General features: G+C 37.9%; 1 protein-coding gene across 2 annotated transcripts in view; it reads left to right on the top strand.

Annotated features, from left to right (window-relative positions):
• Nucleotides 1-19,370, top strand: part of ADK (adenosine kinase) — a 271,173-nt gene that overhangs the window by 208,769 nt on the left and 43,034 nt on the right. For both annotated transcript variants that reach the window (XM_038141147.1, XM_038141148.1), the window contains exon 8: nucleotides 15,545-15,580. In XM_038141147.1, coding sequence (XP_037997075.1) covers nucleotides 15,545-15,580 — 36 coding nt within the window. The remainder of the gene's footprint in view (nucleotides 1-15,544; nucleotides 15,581-19,370) is intronic.

Here is a 19,370-nt window from a genome sequence, read left to right as displayed (position 1 = left end):
AGGAAATAAAGAATAAGGGAAAGACTTGAGAAGACCAGGTGGAGCTCTCTGCATGGAAATGACTCTGTATTTCCCAGTGATGGAGAAATTGCCTTAGCATTTTATACCCACAACAGCTCAGTCTTGTCTGATGCAAACCTGGAAGTGGTTTTCTTTATTCAGGCCAGAAGCCTGTTCATACTTTGCTACTTACAGGCCAATAAATTACTTCTTCAGAAAGTTCCTATTTTGATAAATTGATGTGCTTGTGTGTTTGCACTGTATTATGTACGAGGAGCCTTGTCATCTTATTGAAATTATAGGACATTGAGAGATACCAAGTATTTATGGCTAGATTTAACGATTTTAAAGGAAGGAAATTATTGCAGCCCCAGGGCAACAGTAACTTATATAGTGACAACCTATACATATTTTATGTCCCTACTTACTTCAGTGTTTACTGCAAAAGTATAGTTACCATAGCAATGACCATGTCACCAGACTTCTTAGCTAGTTCTGAAATACAAAATACCCAAATGCCACCTGAGCTGTGAAGATTTTCTGCACAAGTATTGAAAGTAGAAGTTGAGAGTGTCACACACTTTTCTAAACAAACAGCAATACACTGATTTACAGAACATGTTATGTTGCAAATGGATGTTGGGTTGTTAGCATCCCTAGTACTGTAAATTCTTTGCCACTAAGCTGCAAGTAAAGCTTCACTGGCTCCTATCAAAAGAGACTCCACTAGTATATACTTAACATGTAGTCTTCTGCGGAATATTGGTACTTACCTGCCATGCTTCAAGAAAATAATGTGTACTGTTCAGGAAGACAATCTGATTTTAAGTGTTAACTAAATAAAACTATCCTTTGGCTATTTACAGGTTGTTAGCATTACATAAAATAGCATCACAGAAAGTGGTGTGATTTTCACCTGCTGCTTCTTTTTATTTTAGAAATGGCAAATTTGTGGAGAATTTAGGTGGTGACTTCTAAACCTTGGCGTGCAGCTCACTAACCAGTAGAATTGAGAAGGCAGGTACTAGATTTCCCAAGTCAGCATTAGCCACTGGGCAGTAGTGCATTACCTCAATATGACTTGTGGGCAAGTAAAAAGTGAAAACTCTTACCACACATGTAGACCACTCCTTTTCATAGCTAGATTTTCCCATGTGTAGGCAGTGTGAGTTAACCTGAATACATATAACAATTACAAGTACAGATACTTGAAGAAAAGCAGTTTGCAGGACTGCAGACTTAATCCACCATATCAATCATTCTCCTTTAATAAAGACTGGTCTACAAGGAAACATTATTCTGAACTGAGAGGGCACATCATTTTAAGCACAACAGCTTTAACTCTGATTTGTATTGTGTCCACTTGTGTACAAGCTTATGCTGGAGCAGGGTTTTTTCCTTGTTTAACTGAAGAGAAGCATGGCGCATGAATTACTGAGCAAACATGTCAACACTTGGAGCCAGACTTTAGCAATTCCATGTGAAAATGTGGAAGTAAAATTGATCTACATTCATGTAATGGTTGATCTTGTCTTCCTTGCATTGTGTAGTGTCAGAATTCTCACAAAGAAGGAATCTCACTTTGCTGGGTAGGGATGTGGACATCGTGCTGTTAGGTATTACATTTATCTGTAGGAGTTTTAGAGAAGAGTAAGGAAATCACTTTACTGGGAAGTTTAATCCAACCTCCCTAAGTCCTTGAAGTGAACATGTGGACCAGGTGGGTCAGATTCCAGCTTTTTTATAGCAGTGCTGTTGTTTAGACTCTTTAACCTGATCAGAGGACCCCAAAGGAAAATGAAGTCTTAAGTCAGAAAGAAGGAAGGAAGCTATTTTACATAGCTTCTGTGTTGACTGAGAATTGTGTAAAAGGATCGGAAAAAAGCCTCTTTCATTGTGTTGTAATTCTTAACCATTAATAAGTAATTTCAGCTACTTCAGTTTTTGTTTGGATTCTTTCCATTCTCCTATGTTTTTTTCCCAGAAAAAAACTCAGCGTTTTTATATTTATCTAGGCAGCAAGTGAAATTTATAACTAATCCTTGAAGTACGTAGGTGTACTCTTCAACCAATGGAACTGACCTAGGACAGGCAACCTGCAAAACTAGATGATTCAATTTGCTGGTGCTTCAAAAGTACCTTCAGCTGTGTGACTGTGCATGAATTACCAGCTCAGCCTGGTAGCTCAGGTGGTTCTGAGACCTCTGCGATGCTCCACTGCCTGCTGTAGAGATGCCCAGAGACTCGTATTGTGCCTGATCCTTGCAGAGACATATACCACTAATTTCCCAGCTAGCCTTCGGCAGTGACCTGTCCATGGGGAAGGTAAGATCTGGCAAATCAATGGGCTGTGACCACCCAGCTTCATGCTGATGGGCAGGTGTGGGGGAGACTTTGGCCAGAGAGCCCCTCATCCCTGCAGCTGATGGGCTGTGATGGATTAGGTCGCTCTGTCTATGTCGCCTCTTTTACCACACACTGCTTTCATAGTGAGAGGTGTGTTTGTTCCAGCTGTGATGTTAAAAAGTGTAACTCTGTTTACATCTACAGGGACGGTCTGGCCAGAGCATTATTTATCATTACTGCCAAATACACTCAGTACAGACTCAGTACAGACTGAAGCACATGCATCTTGTGTGTGGTTGAAGGTGTAGCTTACACTCGTCGTTCTTGACACTGCAACAAGCTTGGGAATAAGTCTGCCTTATTTTCTGGGTGAAGGCTGTTTTTTTTCTGCTAAAACGTGACATCCAGTTCTTGTTCTGTAGCTAGTCAAGTATTGTATTTCTTCTCTGTTGTCTTGCTGGTGCAGCCACTTGGTGTGGGGTGGATTCCATGCGTGTGATGCTCGCACACATGCTGCTCTGCTGCCAGGAGCAGAGGACCTAATCTTTTGTGACATGAAAAGAAACTTGCTGGTACGGTACATTACTAAATGCTACAGTCTGACTTCATGAAATGGGAACACCGCAGGGGAATCTGGCAAGGAAGATGTGTTTATGTAACTGAATTGAGTGTTGCAACTGCCATCACTTAGTTCCCTTGGCTGCAGTGAGCGAGTTGTGAGAGAAAAACAATCCAAACAGAGATCTTCAGATGCTGAGGGCAGCTCTAATTACATATAAATAATTAATAAAAATTAAGTGCAATATTGTTAGAAAATACAAATACCATTAATTTTCTTCCATGATCATGTGTACCAAGATCATTGATAGGGACAGAAACGCTCAGGCTTTTGCACTTTTATTTGAAGTATATATTGTTTGAGTGTCTTCAGCACATTCTGATATCCCAGGGAGATTCATGACACAAGAGTAATTGCACATAACATAAACAAGATCTGCATTAGTTGGCTCTTTTACTCAGAATCCTTTTCCAAGTCCAGATGTGTGATGTGTAAATGTTAGGAGAACAGAGTCCTTATGAAGTAGCTTTATCAAATGCAGCTAGTCTTCCAGCAAAATGGAGAAAATATAAATTAGCACTCAAGACCTTGGTCAAATCTGGTGCATAAAATTTTATGGTTATATTTACGTTCCATATGTGCTTTGGACAAGTGCCATGTTTGTAAAGAACTGCTTCAATATTATTTTTTAAAGTGACACTTTTAGCACAGTATCCTCTGCAAACTGTTCGCTGCTTGCCATGTAAGCCATCCAGGCTCCAAATAAACTGTTCATTTTCATGGTCTAAACCTGAGATCAAAATGCCTTTTTAGAGCATGGTGATTTACAAAACATGGCATGGTAGATATCATATGTGGCTTCTTTAGGCACAGTTCAGAAGAGTTGATTAACGTGACTGAAAGAGGAGCATGCATGATATAAAAATCTGACAAGAGGTAAGGAATTAGGAAGTTGTAGTATACGTGTTTGCTAGTGCTGAATATCTGTTCTGACTCGTTTATAACATAATTAGATTTTAGTACATTATGTGAGCACTACATTCCTTGTAGCTCTTTAGAAATGAAAATAAACCTCAAACAAAGGAGATTCTACAAATTTGTGCCACTTTGCAGAGGCCCCGGCCTATTTTTTCTTCATTTCCCTAAATCCATAAATAACTGTCTTTAAAAGAAAAAAAAAAAAAAACTCCAATGCAGCATCTGGTGTGCTGTTATTGCCACTACTTCTGCTCTGAGACTATAGCACTACTGCTTTGGAATGTTCTCATTCACTTGTTATCTGGTATTTGGCCAAAAAAATTATTACCAATGTAAGAGAAAGAAGTGAATTTCTAGAGCCCAAATCAGAATGCAGTCTGAACAAAAGAACAGCACTGAGCTGACCCTACAGCTCTTTTCAAATTTTGCATAAAATGGAAGAGACACAGCATCTTGGGAAAAAATCACAGGAATCCTTTGTGTTGGAAAGTGTGAGTCAAACTAAATAGCTTGAAATAATTTCTGTTATATTTAAACACAAATATAATGCTAGACGCAGAGGAAAAAATAGATTATTTATACTTCGAAACACTCAGAGGTGTGAGAAATCTGCAGTGAAGGGCTTGAGCAAGTACATAGCTAAAAATAACCTGTCCAAAACTGAATTACTACTACTATTACTATGACTACTAATTTCAGCTTCAGAATAATTTGTAGTCTTGTACTTGTCATGTGTAAAATAAGAAAGGCATCAGGTGCAATTGCAGGTTCATTTGCTTAACATACTAAGCATATAGAACCGGTTAACAAATATATAAATGTATACTAAAATTTAATGTCAATCTGTTATCTCAGTAATTAAAAAATAGTTGAGAGACAAATCCTAAAATAAATGTAGCATTTTGAAGTCATAGCATTAGAGGTTAAGTGGTAACTGTTCTGAAGTATAGCTGAGACTTAAAAAAAAATTTTCCTTGAGTCTGGAAATATGTGGAGAATGCTCATATGGTGGAATCAGAAATGGTAATTTTTTTGTATCATTCTGTACCAAGTTTATAAAACTTTATTGTTTGAAAACTGTGATAGATTTTTATGATCCTTTAGAATACACAACTGGTGCCACTAGGATGGTGTCCTTGCTTAGCAGAGATTTAGAGAACTGTTCTTGTAAAAATAGCACAGTTGAAACTCAGCATCTTCTTTTATTCAGATGTTGATCAAATCTTTCATTTCTCTTCTGTGTGGACTGAGTCCAAATTTTATTTTTCAGCTTGGCTTTAAAAGTTATCTATGTGAGTTTATGAACATAGGAAATTGTACAACAGCTTTAGTCATTATGCTGAAAGAAAAATGTATTTATCATTTAGTATTTTATAACTAGTAGCTATAGCAAATGGTACCTTGAAGGGGGAACAGATAATAAGTCATTGCAACTATATTAACAAGGTAAAATAACTTCATAGTAAAAAAAATATCCATCAGTACTATTTAACATGAGTGGTGCTATAACCAGTGTATCTCAAGTTATAGCTGTAGATCTTCATAACCTTCAAGTGCTCAGAAAAGGTGAAGGTGCGAATAAATTGTTATATTTTAGTGGGTGTGATTCCTTTGCAGACACCTTGTTTTTCCCTAGCTGGAGGTCTAGTGAATATAATTAATTGCTTATGAAAACCACTGATTTAACAAGGAATCGCTTGGAAAATGGGTGCATATGGAAAACTGAAACATAGGAAGTTTTAGAGAGGGGGATCACATTTGTTTTGTCATGATCTGTACATGCATTTGTAAAAGTCATGTATGTGTATGTATATATATGTGTGTACATAAAGTTGGTTTAACAGGGAAGGTAAATACCCAGCAGGCAAAACCACTGTGAATTCAGCATATCAGTATTTCTGCTACATACCCAGTGCATCTTGGGGCAAATGATCACACTGAAAGAAAGGGATCTGCATACAGTTATCCATGCTAAACTATGCACTTTTGACAAGAAAGTTGTTGTCATAATTGTGTTGTTATGTATTAGGTTAAAGATTACTGATCTTCAATGCAGGAATATAATTTTCCACAATACAATATCTGATTTCAAATATTTTTCCTATAGGAATTAATGCATATTCGTACACCATTTTGTTATTTTTGCCTCTTACTTTTTGTCATTTTCTTCTTTTTTTTTAAGTATTGTGTCTTAAAAGTAAAATGGAATGTTCAGTATGCTTGTAGTTTCGTTTGTCATAGGAATTCTGAGCCCTGCTTTGTCAAAAAAAATCACAGTATAATATCAAATTTCAAAGACCTTGACAGAGCAGAGAAATGGCCTGATGGGAATCTCATGAAGTTCAGCAAATGGAAATGGAAGGTTCTCTTACCTAGGGAGGACTGTTAGTCCCAGGACAGGCTGGGAACCAGTTGGGTAGAAAGCAGCTTTGCCAAAGAGGACCTAAGAATTTCAGTGGTAAAAAAGGCTACGAGGCAGTGACGTGCCTGCACAACAAGGCAGGAAGAGCTCACTGTCACAGGCTGCATTAGGAAGGGCACTGCCAGCAGGTGGGGGGACAGAGGTTGCCTCCCCCCTGCTCTGCCCTGATGAGATGTGTCTGCAGCGTTGGGTACAGTTCTGGGCTCCCAGCGTGAGAAGTTCAGGGACTTACTGGAGTGATGCCACCAAAGGGCCACAAAGATGAGTGAGGGTTGGAGCATCTGTTGTATGAGGAGGGGAGACAGAGTCTGAAGAAGAGGAGGGTCAGGGAGATGTTATCAATGCACACTAACAAGAGATAGTAAATAACATGGAGGCGGGCTCTTTACAGCGGTGCGAGGTGACACAATGAGGGACAACAGGCACACATTCAGCTACTGGAGATTTCATTTAAGCATAAGAAAAAACCTCTACTTTGATGGTGGTCAAGTGTTAAAACAGATTTTCCAGAAAGGCTGTGAAGACTCCATCCTTGGAAATATTCAAAACTGAGGGGTCCTGGGCAGCCTGTCTTCAGCTGACCCTGCTTGAAGAGTGTGGTTGGACTCTGTAGGTGATGTGCGGAGGCCCCTCCCAAAATCAACCCCTGCATGTCTTTCATAACACCATTTTAAAATATGTTGGAATCATATCCCTTTAATTTCAATATTTGGCTATTCTTTTGATCTCTGATCTGTTTGAGCCTGTCTTAAGTTACAGGATGGCTTCTAATGGAAAAATAAACTTTACCAAACTCCCTCATCCATACATACTTAATGGTCAAAAGCAGTTAAATTCTAACTTCTATGGATTTTTTAAAAATTGATCCAAGAAATCAGCAAATTGTCCAAGATGATAAATAGTGCCCTAGTCACATCTGGAATTAGAATCTATGTTCTTCACTCGGGACCACAGTCATCTAACTGTGGTCAGATTGAAATGTTGTTTTTCTGTGCAGTGACCATGTTGTGAGAGAGCACTGCTGGTAAAGACTGAGAACTAGGTTTTTCCTTCCATAAAGTAGCTACAGTTAGCTATAACTGAAAATTTCAGAAAACAAAATTCATACTGAATATTTGTATCTTGAATGCAGATATATGCATCATTGAATTTGCATTAAACAGCACAAGAAACTCCAGTAAGAATCCTAAAGTCAACTGGGTTAGAAATTCATTGAAAGGGTAAAATATGTAATTTGAAGATCAATTTACAAGATATTGTTATTGCTGAAGATTGCAGTGAGCAACTTTATTTTTTTTGCTAGAGTTAACAAGCAGAGCAAGCCCGGCACATGAAGAGTGTGACACAATGATTGCTTTTTCCAGAGTTCCCAATGCCACAGCCTCAGTTATGATTCTAAATGGCTGTGCATGACATCACACTAAACAAAGTATATAAAACAACTCAATTTCACTGCTAAAAATACATTAACCTTTTACCAGGACTAGAGAGAATCCTGCTAGATCCTAGCACTTTTGAGTGCCTGATTATTCTCTTCATCTGAAATTGCTAGATGAGAATGTCTAGTCTGATTTCAGGCTAGTTTAAGTGGTTACAATCACAGAAGGCCTCATTGAAAATGATGCAGTCTTTTATTTCTGTTTGTCACCCTCCAGCCAGAATGGTAGCACCGGGAGCATTCAATGAGCGGTAGTAAAGACTTCAAAAGACCCCACACATCTTCTATTTTTATATACAAATAAAACTCTTGTCTTCTAGCTATTAATATTTTTGTTTTCATTTTTGTTATCTTCTCCTGATTCAATGATATTTAAGGAAGGGGTGTCTTTTTTTCTTCTTTCTCACTTCTGATGATGATGGATTTATTTTTAAGGTAGATACAGACATATTTTTATAGAGAAATGGTGTAAACAAGTATTGTTCACTAATTTGACGCTTGTCATATGGGAGAAGAGAGACACATACAGAGTCATAAGAAGTTGGGTTCTTTAGGTAAGGATGTAAGATAGAGATGTAAGTAATAGCACTTTATCCGTCATAAAATTTCAAAATGGCTCAGAGGCACATCCCTGCTGCAGCCGCTGCAGACCCTGTAATGGCATTAAGCTCTGACTCAGGGTGCTTCTTTCCACAGAAGATTCTGGCAGGAACTATAGTTCTGGTAGAAACCTGAATAGGAGAATAAATAGCTTGAATATTAATGAATTGTACGTGATAGAAACACTCCAGGGTGAACCCAAGCAGGACAGGAAATATGTTTCTTTCTCAATTCTTTTCACACTAGGCTTTTTCAGACAAAACCCTCTGGTACTCTGCCAGAACCCCCTCTGAACACTACAACTTTTAACCCCATATAGTATTTATACTTATTCTGATTATTCGCTGAACTGATTCTTATTATTTTATATTTTCAGCTACTGGATGAGGGCAGTGTGCATATATTTGCCAGCGTCTTTAGTATTTCTGGAGCAAGCTGAAATAATATTTTAGGATATGATATGAATTCTCGCTATCTATCCTTCATGAAAAAAAAAATTGGGGTCTAGTACTGCTCATAAGAAAAGGAAAGTGGGGTAAAAAGAGCCTCAGTGTTCCTTTATGATAATCTGCCCATCCAGTTGATGCCAGCTGTGTTTTTTCCAGTAATAACCAGGGAGGGGTGGGGGGAACTTGCTGGTTCTCAGTGTTGATTCTCAAGCTGTGTGCAGGGTCTGTCCATTCTCTGACCACTTTCACTGATCTTCTTTGAAACATGAACAGATTTACACTACTGACTGAGTCAAGGATTAGGCCTCTGTGTTGTCAAACAAAAATAATATGGAAGCATTACATCTGTGTAGCACATCCCCATGCATATTGCAAACTTTCTCAGCTGTAGCAGAATTTTACCACGTGTTTCAGAAAATATTCTGGGTGGTTCTTTTGTCTTCTATTCTCAAACTCTTATTATTGACCCATATTAAAGCAAATATCTCTGAGGAAAAGGAAAAAAAGGGAAAAAGGAAAAGCATGAAATTATATTTACCTTTGAGCCCTTAATGCCTTTATAAATGGCCATTTTTTAATAAAGGCATCTGAGATTGTATTGCCTTTACATAGGGAAATGTAGTAATAGTTGACCTTAAAGTAATGCCTGTCTAAAGCCAACTACAATGACATAACAGGCTGGATAGGACTATCTACAGTGTTTTGAGTAACCACTGATAGCTCTTTAGCACTGATTGAAGATGAACATGTGTACAGTACTGCTGGCACTAAAGGTTAGTGATCCAGCTGGAGCTGTGTCCTGTAGACTTTTCATCCATTCATTTTAAGTAGCAGAATAATAGCAGCCGCATGTTGAAATCATGTTTTCAACTGATCAGCAGAGTCTTTAGTGGAATCTACCTCTAATTCCTTAGGGAGGTCATGGTTATCATTACCACAGCTTTGACATCACCCCTATTTGCATCACATGAAAGTACTTGTAGTTCTTGTATGCTGTTAATTCACCATGTTGAGAACTGTGGATTTGCTGTGATAGCTCTCTGTGTGTGTATGTATATGAATCTACTTTCCTAGAATTGGGACAGGGAATGAAATCAGATTTACCTTAGTTTGGCTTTGTGAATCATGTACAGGAGAAAGTCGTATAAAGACAGATCATCGTGCTGCTCGTTCATGGGCTCCATTAAATACCTGATGAATTGATGGAACACCCCACCAACTCTGCCATGAAGATAGTGGATGTATTCATGACATCTTTGTTATAATTCAAAGGCAGCAATTGAAAATCCATTGTCCTCTTTGTGCCTTAAGTCCCATTTCCAGGGTCATATTTAGTATAAACTGGCCTGAAGCTGAATGAGTAGAAAACATGGCATGGCACAGCTCACTAGGTCTCTTGCTTAAAAACTAGTTGATCTCCTGCACCGTGACAAGTTTTTTAGGAAGGAAATACCAAAAAGAGGGCACATGGTAATTCATTCTTCATTACCTTTCTTCCAAGAAAATAAGAAAGGAGATTTTAACAAAGAGAGTATCTTTTTTTTGGCTCATACTCAGATTGACAGGGCACAACAGTGCCACTGAAATCAGAGGTTCTCAGTACTTATGACGTATATAAAACAAGGGTATAGCTCCAAAAACACAGAATTGTATAAAAAAGCTCTTTGTTAGGGACAGGAAAAGATGATGGAAGGGACAGACAGATGGGAGGACAAATGTGCCTACTTAAGGAAAGGTGAACTACAAGTCTTAGTAATTACATTACAATAAAGACTCATGTCTGTAGTGCAGAGGGACAAATAATATTTGATTTTTTTTTTGCTTTTGTTTGGTTTTGATTTTTTGTTTTACAGGTCTGCTGTCCTTTAGGAAATCATGTCTAAAAATATCTGTTTCAGAAATATGAATCTTCAGCATCTACCTCGTAAGAAAGGAGATTATCAATCTAAGCCAACCTTGATTATTTGAGTCTGTCTTCTACAGAATGAAGTTGTAGATATCAGTGGGCATCACTTCTACAAAAATCATCCCTATATCCTCATTTGTTTATTTCAATTGTCACCCATTCCTTTTAGATAACAGGGTTTTAATGTTAGGTTTGTGAAAGTAACTTTGTTGCCACAAACAGTGCAATCTTTAAGAAAGCAAGGGAGGATACAAAGAACACAACATTACCCCAGGGTTGGAGATGAACTCTGGAGTGGGATGAATGGTAGTAAATGATTATACTGAAGAAAAAGGGAATTACCTGAGTGAGAAAATCACAGTATTAAGTGTGTTCAAGGAAACAATGTAAGTAGAAGAAAACTAACAATCCATACTTCTGAAATGTAAGAAAGGAAGAAAATGTTTAAGAGTAATTTTTAGAAGATTTTAGCAGTCTAGAAAGGCTTGTAAGGTACAGTGTTGGAAGTACTATTCAAATTACAATCAAATACGGTTGTTACCAGTAGGAATTGTCCCATCAAATGCTGACACAAAATAAATGGTCCTCATGGTCATTTATTATTTCTCATTGAGTGAGTTTGCTTTTTTTATTTCTTTTTGTTGTTATGCACTCCACTCTGCACTGGGCTGCAAGGATCTCCCTCTGCAGTTCCACATGCTCTGTGTGTGTGCAGGCTTGAGGTTGCATTGATTCACGGGCTGGGCTGAGCCCTCTGCGTCACAGACTCGCTGTGCAGAGAAAGGAGGCTGGTATTCCTGGAAATGTGAATGGGGTGTATTTTGGTCAAGTCAGGAAGTTTACAGTTAATGAAGTAGGAACTCCCTCAAAACCTGTCAGTAATGTCCCGATTAAAAACAGTAAATCCAGGGGGTGGTACTGCAATATGTGAGTTGAGGTTATTCTGTGAGATGTTTTCCCTACCAAGAAGGATGGCAGGGGAGGGATTATCTTCAGCGTCCCCTGCATTTGCTGTTTTGTGCAATTATGGGAAATGCATTCAGTGTGCAAGGGTATCATTGCTGTCCTGCTGTTTTATCATTTCTTTATGAGATAATGTTGATTTCGGCAATGAAATGCAAATTTAGTTTTCAGTGCTCCTTTTTTTTCCATACAAAGGTTAAAATGCATATTGTAGATAATAATGTTGCTGATGTTTTTGAAACAGTCTTTGTCAGCTAGTTTTGGCAATACATGGTTTCAAATCCTGTTCAGTGCAATTGTGTGAGTTTTATGTTGGCCTACATGAATTAATTTTAACCCACTATGCATATTGTTACCATTTTGGCTGTAATTTGATCAAGTAATCATGAAACCTTGGTACCAACAGAAAAAATTTTGGATGTGTCAAGAATGTTCAATATATGGTGGGCCTTCTGTGTCTCATGGCAAACTGAACATGCAGTTATTGAAGTTGAGCCATTTTAACTCTGTAATCATAAAAGTATTCTAACACAGGGGGCTAACATAGGATTATATGTTACTCCTAGGATTGTAGAGGCTGATTGATTCTTTGTTTGGAGGGTATGTTTCTGTTTACTTATAAACAAATAGTTTGTACTGCCTCTGATAAAAGGGCTCAGGATTTTAACAAGTCCTGTTAAAATTAGCCTGTGTGTAGATTGTAAACAGCTCCTTTTACTGAGTGCTGGGGTTCAGACAGCAATAAAATACATGCAAGAATGGAAATAGTTTTCAGCTGGGACTCCAACAGCAGTAAAATACATGCAAGAATGGAAATGGTTTTCAGCTAGCAAGCAAATTCTAACATAACAGCAAGGCCAGCACTAACGGAAGTTGTCTTTTTTATTGTTATCTCCTTAATTAATCTCGCTTTCCTGTGTAAACTGCTCACTATTGTGCAAAGAGAGGGTGTGTGTTAACTTTGGTGACATTGTGTTACTCCCATTAAGTGGCATTGCACACAGGTTTCGTCAGCTTGAGTGTACTTAGGATTTTTTTTCCCCCCAAACAGCATGAGCCAAATGACATTTCACAACTAAAAACAAATCTCATTTCTACTTTAGGTGGTGCAACAATAAATTTGCTGTCACAGTTAGTCAAAAGGTTATATAGAAAAAGGAGTGTGAGTTTTTAATCCATTTAGTATGAAACAGTGATAAGGTGGGGAGAGGATTTCATGAAATGTTCTGTAGGCAGTAACAGAAACAGCTCTGAAAATGCTGAGTTGGAGTAATGAATGAATAATGTGTAAAGTTTATCAAAACTGAAAGAACTCCTCATGTGAAATGAAGCCTCCTAAGAAAATTCTGTTCTGTCGCTGTTTTGCTCTGCTGTTGTCGCATGTCACGCATGAATGAAAATGCTGCATTCTCTGGGGAGCGGTAAAGCTTCTGTGTGGGTTGTTTATTTCCTTAATCCCTCCTTCTTCGCGATTTTCAATGTCAGATATAAAATGGAAAGCCTGTAAATACAGTGATTATCATACTGATTATCACCTGCACCAGGGAACGCCCTGGCTGGCCGCTGTAACCCAAGCAGTCTCCACATGTTACATCCACTTAGACTTTAACCTGACTACTTTATTAGAGACGTGAAGCTCAGTATGAGGTGCCCTAGGGCTGCACAGATGGGTTCTGCTTGTTTCCTGTTCTCACTGTTATTGTGAATAGATACTAAAAGGTTCTCATCGCTTTTATCTGGTTAATTTACTTTGAACTGTCCCTGGCAATCAGAGCCCGCCTCACATTTCTCAGCGTTTCACAAGCACTAAACTCTACAGTCCAAATGTGTGCTTTGAGCCTTATTAATTTTTTTTTTCTGGAAAGGCCTTAATTCTTAAAGGGATCTCGTTCTGAGAGAGGCTGGTTTTTAGGGGACAGTAGGCACAATCCTTACTGAATAAGCTGCTCAGGAGTCATTCTGAGGTTCATTTGATAGGAGAGAAGAAAATTAAGATTGCTGTTGTTCTTTGGCGTGTTCAGGCACCCTTAGATTAGAGGTCAACTGCAGGAAAATCTATGATTTTATGCTGGCTGCCATTATTCATGTAGCTGGGCAGCAGACCGGGCTAAAAGATGACGCTCTTACAGGAGAATCTGAAAATGAGATACTTTTGAACAAATGTGCAATCATTTATCCTTTCTTGTGGAAGGGCCAGGTCTTCCAAAACACGTGTGCTATGCATGGGTGCCCCAGTACAGAAAATTAAGATGAATTCTCTCAAAGTCTCCCACACAAGAAAGCACCACTTCACTGGAACAGTTTTTATTTCATGTACTGGTGTCCAATTTCCTGGCCAGACAATAGTTTAACACAGATGTTAATGTCCTGCTGTATTGGGATTTTAAAGAAATCCCTTAGGACAGATCAGTGTAACTTCCGATTTCAATTGCATGACCAAAAACCTGAGGTTAAAGAAATTATTTGGCTACAAGACATAATTTTTAGTCAGTTTTCTTATTCTCTTCCTCCTTATTCCTCCCTTATTTCTCTTATTTTATTTTTTCTTCTGTGTCACGGTCCCATTTGAGGCTTTCTTGATTGTGTTGCAGTTCATTGTAAGTGCATCACTACAGAGTGGAAGCTTTGCAAGGCTCCTTTTTTCATACGAGCACAGGCTTTGTTAATCACATGCTGGTTTAGGAAAACACTGCATGATATCTTTGAACCCTACACTCCTTCTTGACAGCCAGGCTAGCAAATGTCATTGACTGTGTGATGTACAAGAAGGGATTCAATTGTAAGTAAATTGTCAAAGTGGCTAACCTTGCCCGCACCCGATTGTCAGGACCATGATTCAGTTTTTCTGTCAACATCAGCTAAGGGTAACCCGGTCAGCCTTATGTTTCTGCAGTGAAGCAGCCTGAGGAGTTGTGCTTTTCAGCTTATCACATTTTATTAACCTCAACTTACTGTTGTTATAATCAATTGTACCCACTTCAAATTCTTCTATTGCCCCCAAATTGACAGATCATGTAGGTCCACAACTGTGTGTTTTCTGAAGCACTGAAACCTCTTGTAGGCACACTGGATTGGTTTGGTACAGTAGTTATTTCTGTTTAGTTAGATCAATTCACCGTTTTGGCTCAAGATTATCCCTCTATTAATATTACTTGGCAAAGATAATCTGGAAGAATGCAAGTTAAAACATAAAGACTTCAAGGGTTTTCTGCAATATTTCCAATGTTAAGACAGAAAGTAAGTAAGGGAAAACATTGCTATTGTCTTCCATTCCCTTGCTTTTATTTCAAAACAGATTTTTGGTTGCACCAATTAATATAAATAAGACATGAGGACATACTGATACCATGATGTTTCCTCTGTTCTTTCAGGAAAAGAACATAGTTAAATTGCTTAAAGCAGTGATTAAGACATCAGAATATTTTTAAATGTTCATCTGATTCTACCACAAGGGTCTGAGCACATTTAGTGATCCTGATTTTTTAATGCACTGTAGATGACAAATGATTTTTTTAAAATGGCTTGATAGCATGTATCCCATGAAGTGCCATTCATAAATGGAGATGTGATACAATTTCAATTAAAAATATGTCTGAGGGATGTTTCCTAGTTCAAGTCCTATCTGCAGAAGTAACTTTCTTCACTTGGAAAAAACATATTGTACCTTCTTTATTTGAACTTGTGAAATGTGTTGACATTGTACTGTTGCTGGGCTTGAGGGAAGAGGGAGAAGCTTTTGGTGCAACTATCAGAATTGAACAACTGTATATGGCTATATTGAGATAATCGTGTAAAAGGCAAACTGGCTGAATGAGTTTCAAAATGTGTTATTTCTTCATTATCTAGCACTTTATAATTAACTGTTCTTTTTTTATTATTTCAGGAAGCTGCCACTTTTGCTAGAGAGCAAGGCTTTGAGGTGAGTTAACCCACAATTGCACACTAAACAGATCCTAAAGGTTTTTTTCTTGCTGATAATGAAGTTCTTTTGGACAATGATTGATGTGCTATTATACTCTCCAAGCCTCGCAGCGGTTGCCATGGAAACTTGGCAGTCGTCATGGTTTCTTTGTTCTGCCAGCTCAGTGTTATGACGCACTCTGCTAGGTCTGCACCCAACATCGCCTACAGATGTTATTTATTGAATTTTGAAAAGCCTCTTGGGAAGCCGAGAGGTTGGGCACGGTTTCAAGCTGCCTCTGCAGATATGGGACCTGTCAGTTTGTTCAGTTAAAAAGCTACCTCATTAGCTGCATTACACTCCAGAAGGATTCACTGCTAAAGCAGTGGTGAAGCAACACCAAATAGTGAAATATAACACCGCTTAAATAACTTAAACCCTGCCATATGCGGATTATCATTATGCAAATGAATTTTAGGAAGGTTGTATATAAAATTGTTAGGTACTGATTAATGTAAACCGTGCTTCTACAAACAGCTGCTTTTTAGAAAAGGTAGTGTGGAAATTGTTTCAAAACATATTCGAGTCGGTGTTTTCCATCTGAGCTTTAAAAATGTCTGATCCTCTACTTTCTTGAAGTAAATACTGTTGATTTTACAGTGATTTGCAGAGCTTTTGATTTCATCTTCTCAAGATATTTATTTGACTAGTACCTCCCATTGGCTGCATTCAGATAGCTTAATCTGGAGACCCATCAGCTATTGGTCTCTAACCAATTCAAACAGGCAGTTTTTAAATACTATAATTAATGTGACAAGGCTTGTGCTAATTTTGCAGATAGTAAGTGATCTTACTGAAATCTAAATTGCAGAACCGAACACATGTAAATCCTTTTACGTGTTGCTTTTTCACTGGAATAAGACCCACCTTAATTGATTTGTTTGCAGTGTAAAAGAATAGAAAGGAGTTTGACTGCTCAACACCCATTTTGCATAAATAATAGAAGCCGCGCAATTCAAACCACATCGCTTACAGAGTGTGCCACTTCTGTGTGTGATTGGTTGCATAGAAAAAAAGAGGGAAAGACTGACAGCTTTTGTTCTACAATTTAGATTTCTTTAGAGCCACACACTAGCAGGTACATCAATGCCATCCCTGTTTTAACTATTAAAACTGTGGGCTGTCCCATTTCATTTTATGTTTCCCAAATTCACGTGGCTGCTTTGTAGAAATCAAGACTTTTTATCACTGTCAATTTTCATTTGTATAATCTGTATTGTTAGGCATAAAAATACACTTTGAGTTTATGCTAATGAATGAATTTCACATATGCCTCCAAAATATGAAGCATAAGATATTATTGGTACCCTCTGGTAGCTAGACAATAAAAAGAAAGGAAGTAGTGTATTAAGTCTACCCATTCTATATTTTTATTGCCCCCTTGAGCTAAAGACTTTGAATGTGCCTGGTTTAAATTCAGCTCTAGTGACAAACTGCTTTTGCTGGTGTCTGCTAACTACCATCGTATTAACCTTTCCATTAGTGCATGCTTAGAGATTTTAGCAGAGTTCCTCCTGAACATCCTAAATCTGCCACATTTGATTACAGCATATCAGTAAAGTGCACAATGATTATGATCTTATCTCTTATTACTCCCTTGCTTGGCAACGATTCACATGTCAAGTTTGCTGACAGAGATGAGTAAAACTTGATAGTGTCCACAGTTTTGTTTTCCTGTTGTTCTGGGGAGGCAAAAAAAAAAAAAATCACATTGATAATAAAGCATCTTATGAAAAACTTGAAGAGCTTCAATTAGGCTTTCCATTAAAACCAAGAAAAATTCCCAGCAACTCCCAAAAGCTTGATTTTTATGTTGAGACTAGAAAACTGGTAAAGCATGGCAAATTAAAGGAAAGGACTTGATTGACCAGGGCAAAAATCAAGAGGATGTTTTTCATAGAAGTGATTAAAAGTTGCTGGTGGCTGCATTTGAATTGCCACCTGGAAAGACTTTTTTTTTTTTTAATTGAGAAATCTTTTAGCATAGAAAATCAGTTGGTGAGTAGCTTCTTTTGTTTAGTTGTTTGTTTGTTTATGGGTTTTTTTTGTTCTACCTCACAGTAATTCCAACAGTTTTGTATACTAAGTTCATCTTTTACACATGAAATGAGTTCGATGTATCTGAAACAGTTTTTGAAAAAAAAGAGAAGTTACAATTAAGAGAACTTCAGCAAAATACAAAATACACACATTTTCAGAAGACATGAAATCTTGTTATAGGTGAGAGACAACACCTCCATGACACAAATCTATTTCTTTGTAAGGGAAATTCTATTCAAAGCAATTTTAATCTTTATGCTGCACCATTCCCATAGTTAGTTCTCCATTGCAGTTGCTGAAATACAAAGCATTTTTGTAAAATCAGTCACAATATTTGAAGACCATTATTTCCCTCACTTTATCCCCTGACCAACACTTATCTGTAATAATCAAAAAGAGGACATTACTTCTGATGTTCTCTCTTCCTGAGCATCACTGAGGGGTTGGGGGTTTTTTGTGAATTTCATGTTCTATGGCATTTTTAAACTATATAAATAAATATATGCATAATGTATATTTTGATGACATTTTTAATAATTTTCAAATAACAAAGGCTTATGATGTATTGTCTTTACAAAAAAGTAAAAAAAAATTGTCTTTACAAAAAACGTAGACGTTAGGAAAACAAAATACTACTTTAAACATAAAATTTAGGGTTCAGTTCTGTCTGTCCACCCAAGTAAACTGAAATGAACGGGACAGTAAATGTCTAAGGGGTTAGTAGCAGCTGCCGTGCAAAATAACTTTTCTTGTCAGAGGTCTCCTCTAAGTTCATATTCATTGGGGAACCATATTAGAGAGAGTTTTGTTACCCTGGACCAGCTTCAGGTCATTAAGTTAATGAGGTACACTGCACAAGTGCACTGCTTTGGAAGGATTTATGCCTGTTCCAGTCAGGGCTATGGCAGTCCCAGCTGCTGGGGATCTGTTCAGAGGCAGGAATCAGGAGATGCGGTTTGGTAGCGGTTCTGACTGGATGCAGTTTGGCACTGGATGCCCTTGTCTGATCCTGGGATACCTGGCTTGCTTTTTCACGTGCCCATGTCCCACTTACCTGCTGCCATGGATGCCACCTGCGAGGTTCTCCAGGTGCAGCGTCAACAGGCAAATTGTGCTTCAGTGAGATTTGTATGTCAGCTTTGTTAAATCAGATCCAAGTATGTAAGTGGGTGTGTGGGAGTATCCTGTGAATCTGGGGCATGTGTAGAGGCTTCAAACCACAAATCAGTGCAATCTTATCATTCAGCCGTGTCCGGAGGCACAGGACGTGTAAGAAAGGCTCGGTAAATGGGCACTGCAAAAAAAAATCACTGCAAAACAGATATTATACGTTTTGGCTATTTATTCTGAACAGAAATCAGAGATGGCAACATTTGATGATGTTTGCCTGACAACAAAATAAGAGGCATTAGTGCCTCTGCAGTCTTCATCTGTAAATATTCACATATTGTAAAATGTCACAGTTGTACCTTCAAAAAAAAACTGTGCAAAAGTTGAAGCCTCCTCAACACTCACATTGAAGCTCTATTTTATTCTCTTCCTTTGAAAAAAATTAGTGTGGGGAGTACTTTTGGCAAAAAATTATCAAGTTACTTTTCAAAGAAGACACTATTCAGATATTTCTAAGGTCTGCAAAATCAGAAGTGTCCAAACATCTCTGTCTTGAAATTTCTGCTTTTTAAAAAAAGTTACCTTTTTGACCTAAATA

The sequence above is a fragment of the Motacilla alba genome, chromosome 6 (genome assembly GCF_015832195.1).
Source record: "Motacilla alba alba isolate MOTALB_02 chromosome 6, Motacilla_alba_V1.0_pri, whole genome shotgun sequence".
NCBI classification, from domain to species: Eukaryota; Metazoa; Chordata; class Aves; order Passeriformes; family Motacillidae; genus Motacilla; species Motacilla alba.
The sequence above is the reverse complement of the archived record's forward strand: the minus strand, read 5'-3'. Positions and strand labels throughout refer to the sequence as shown.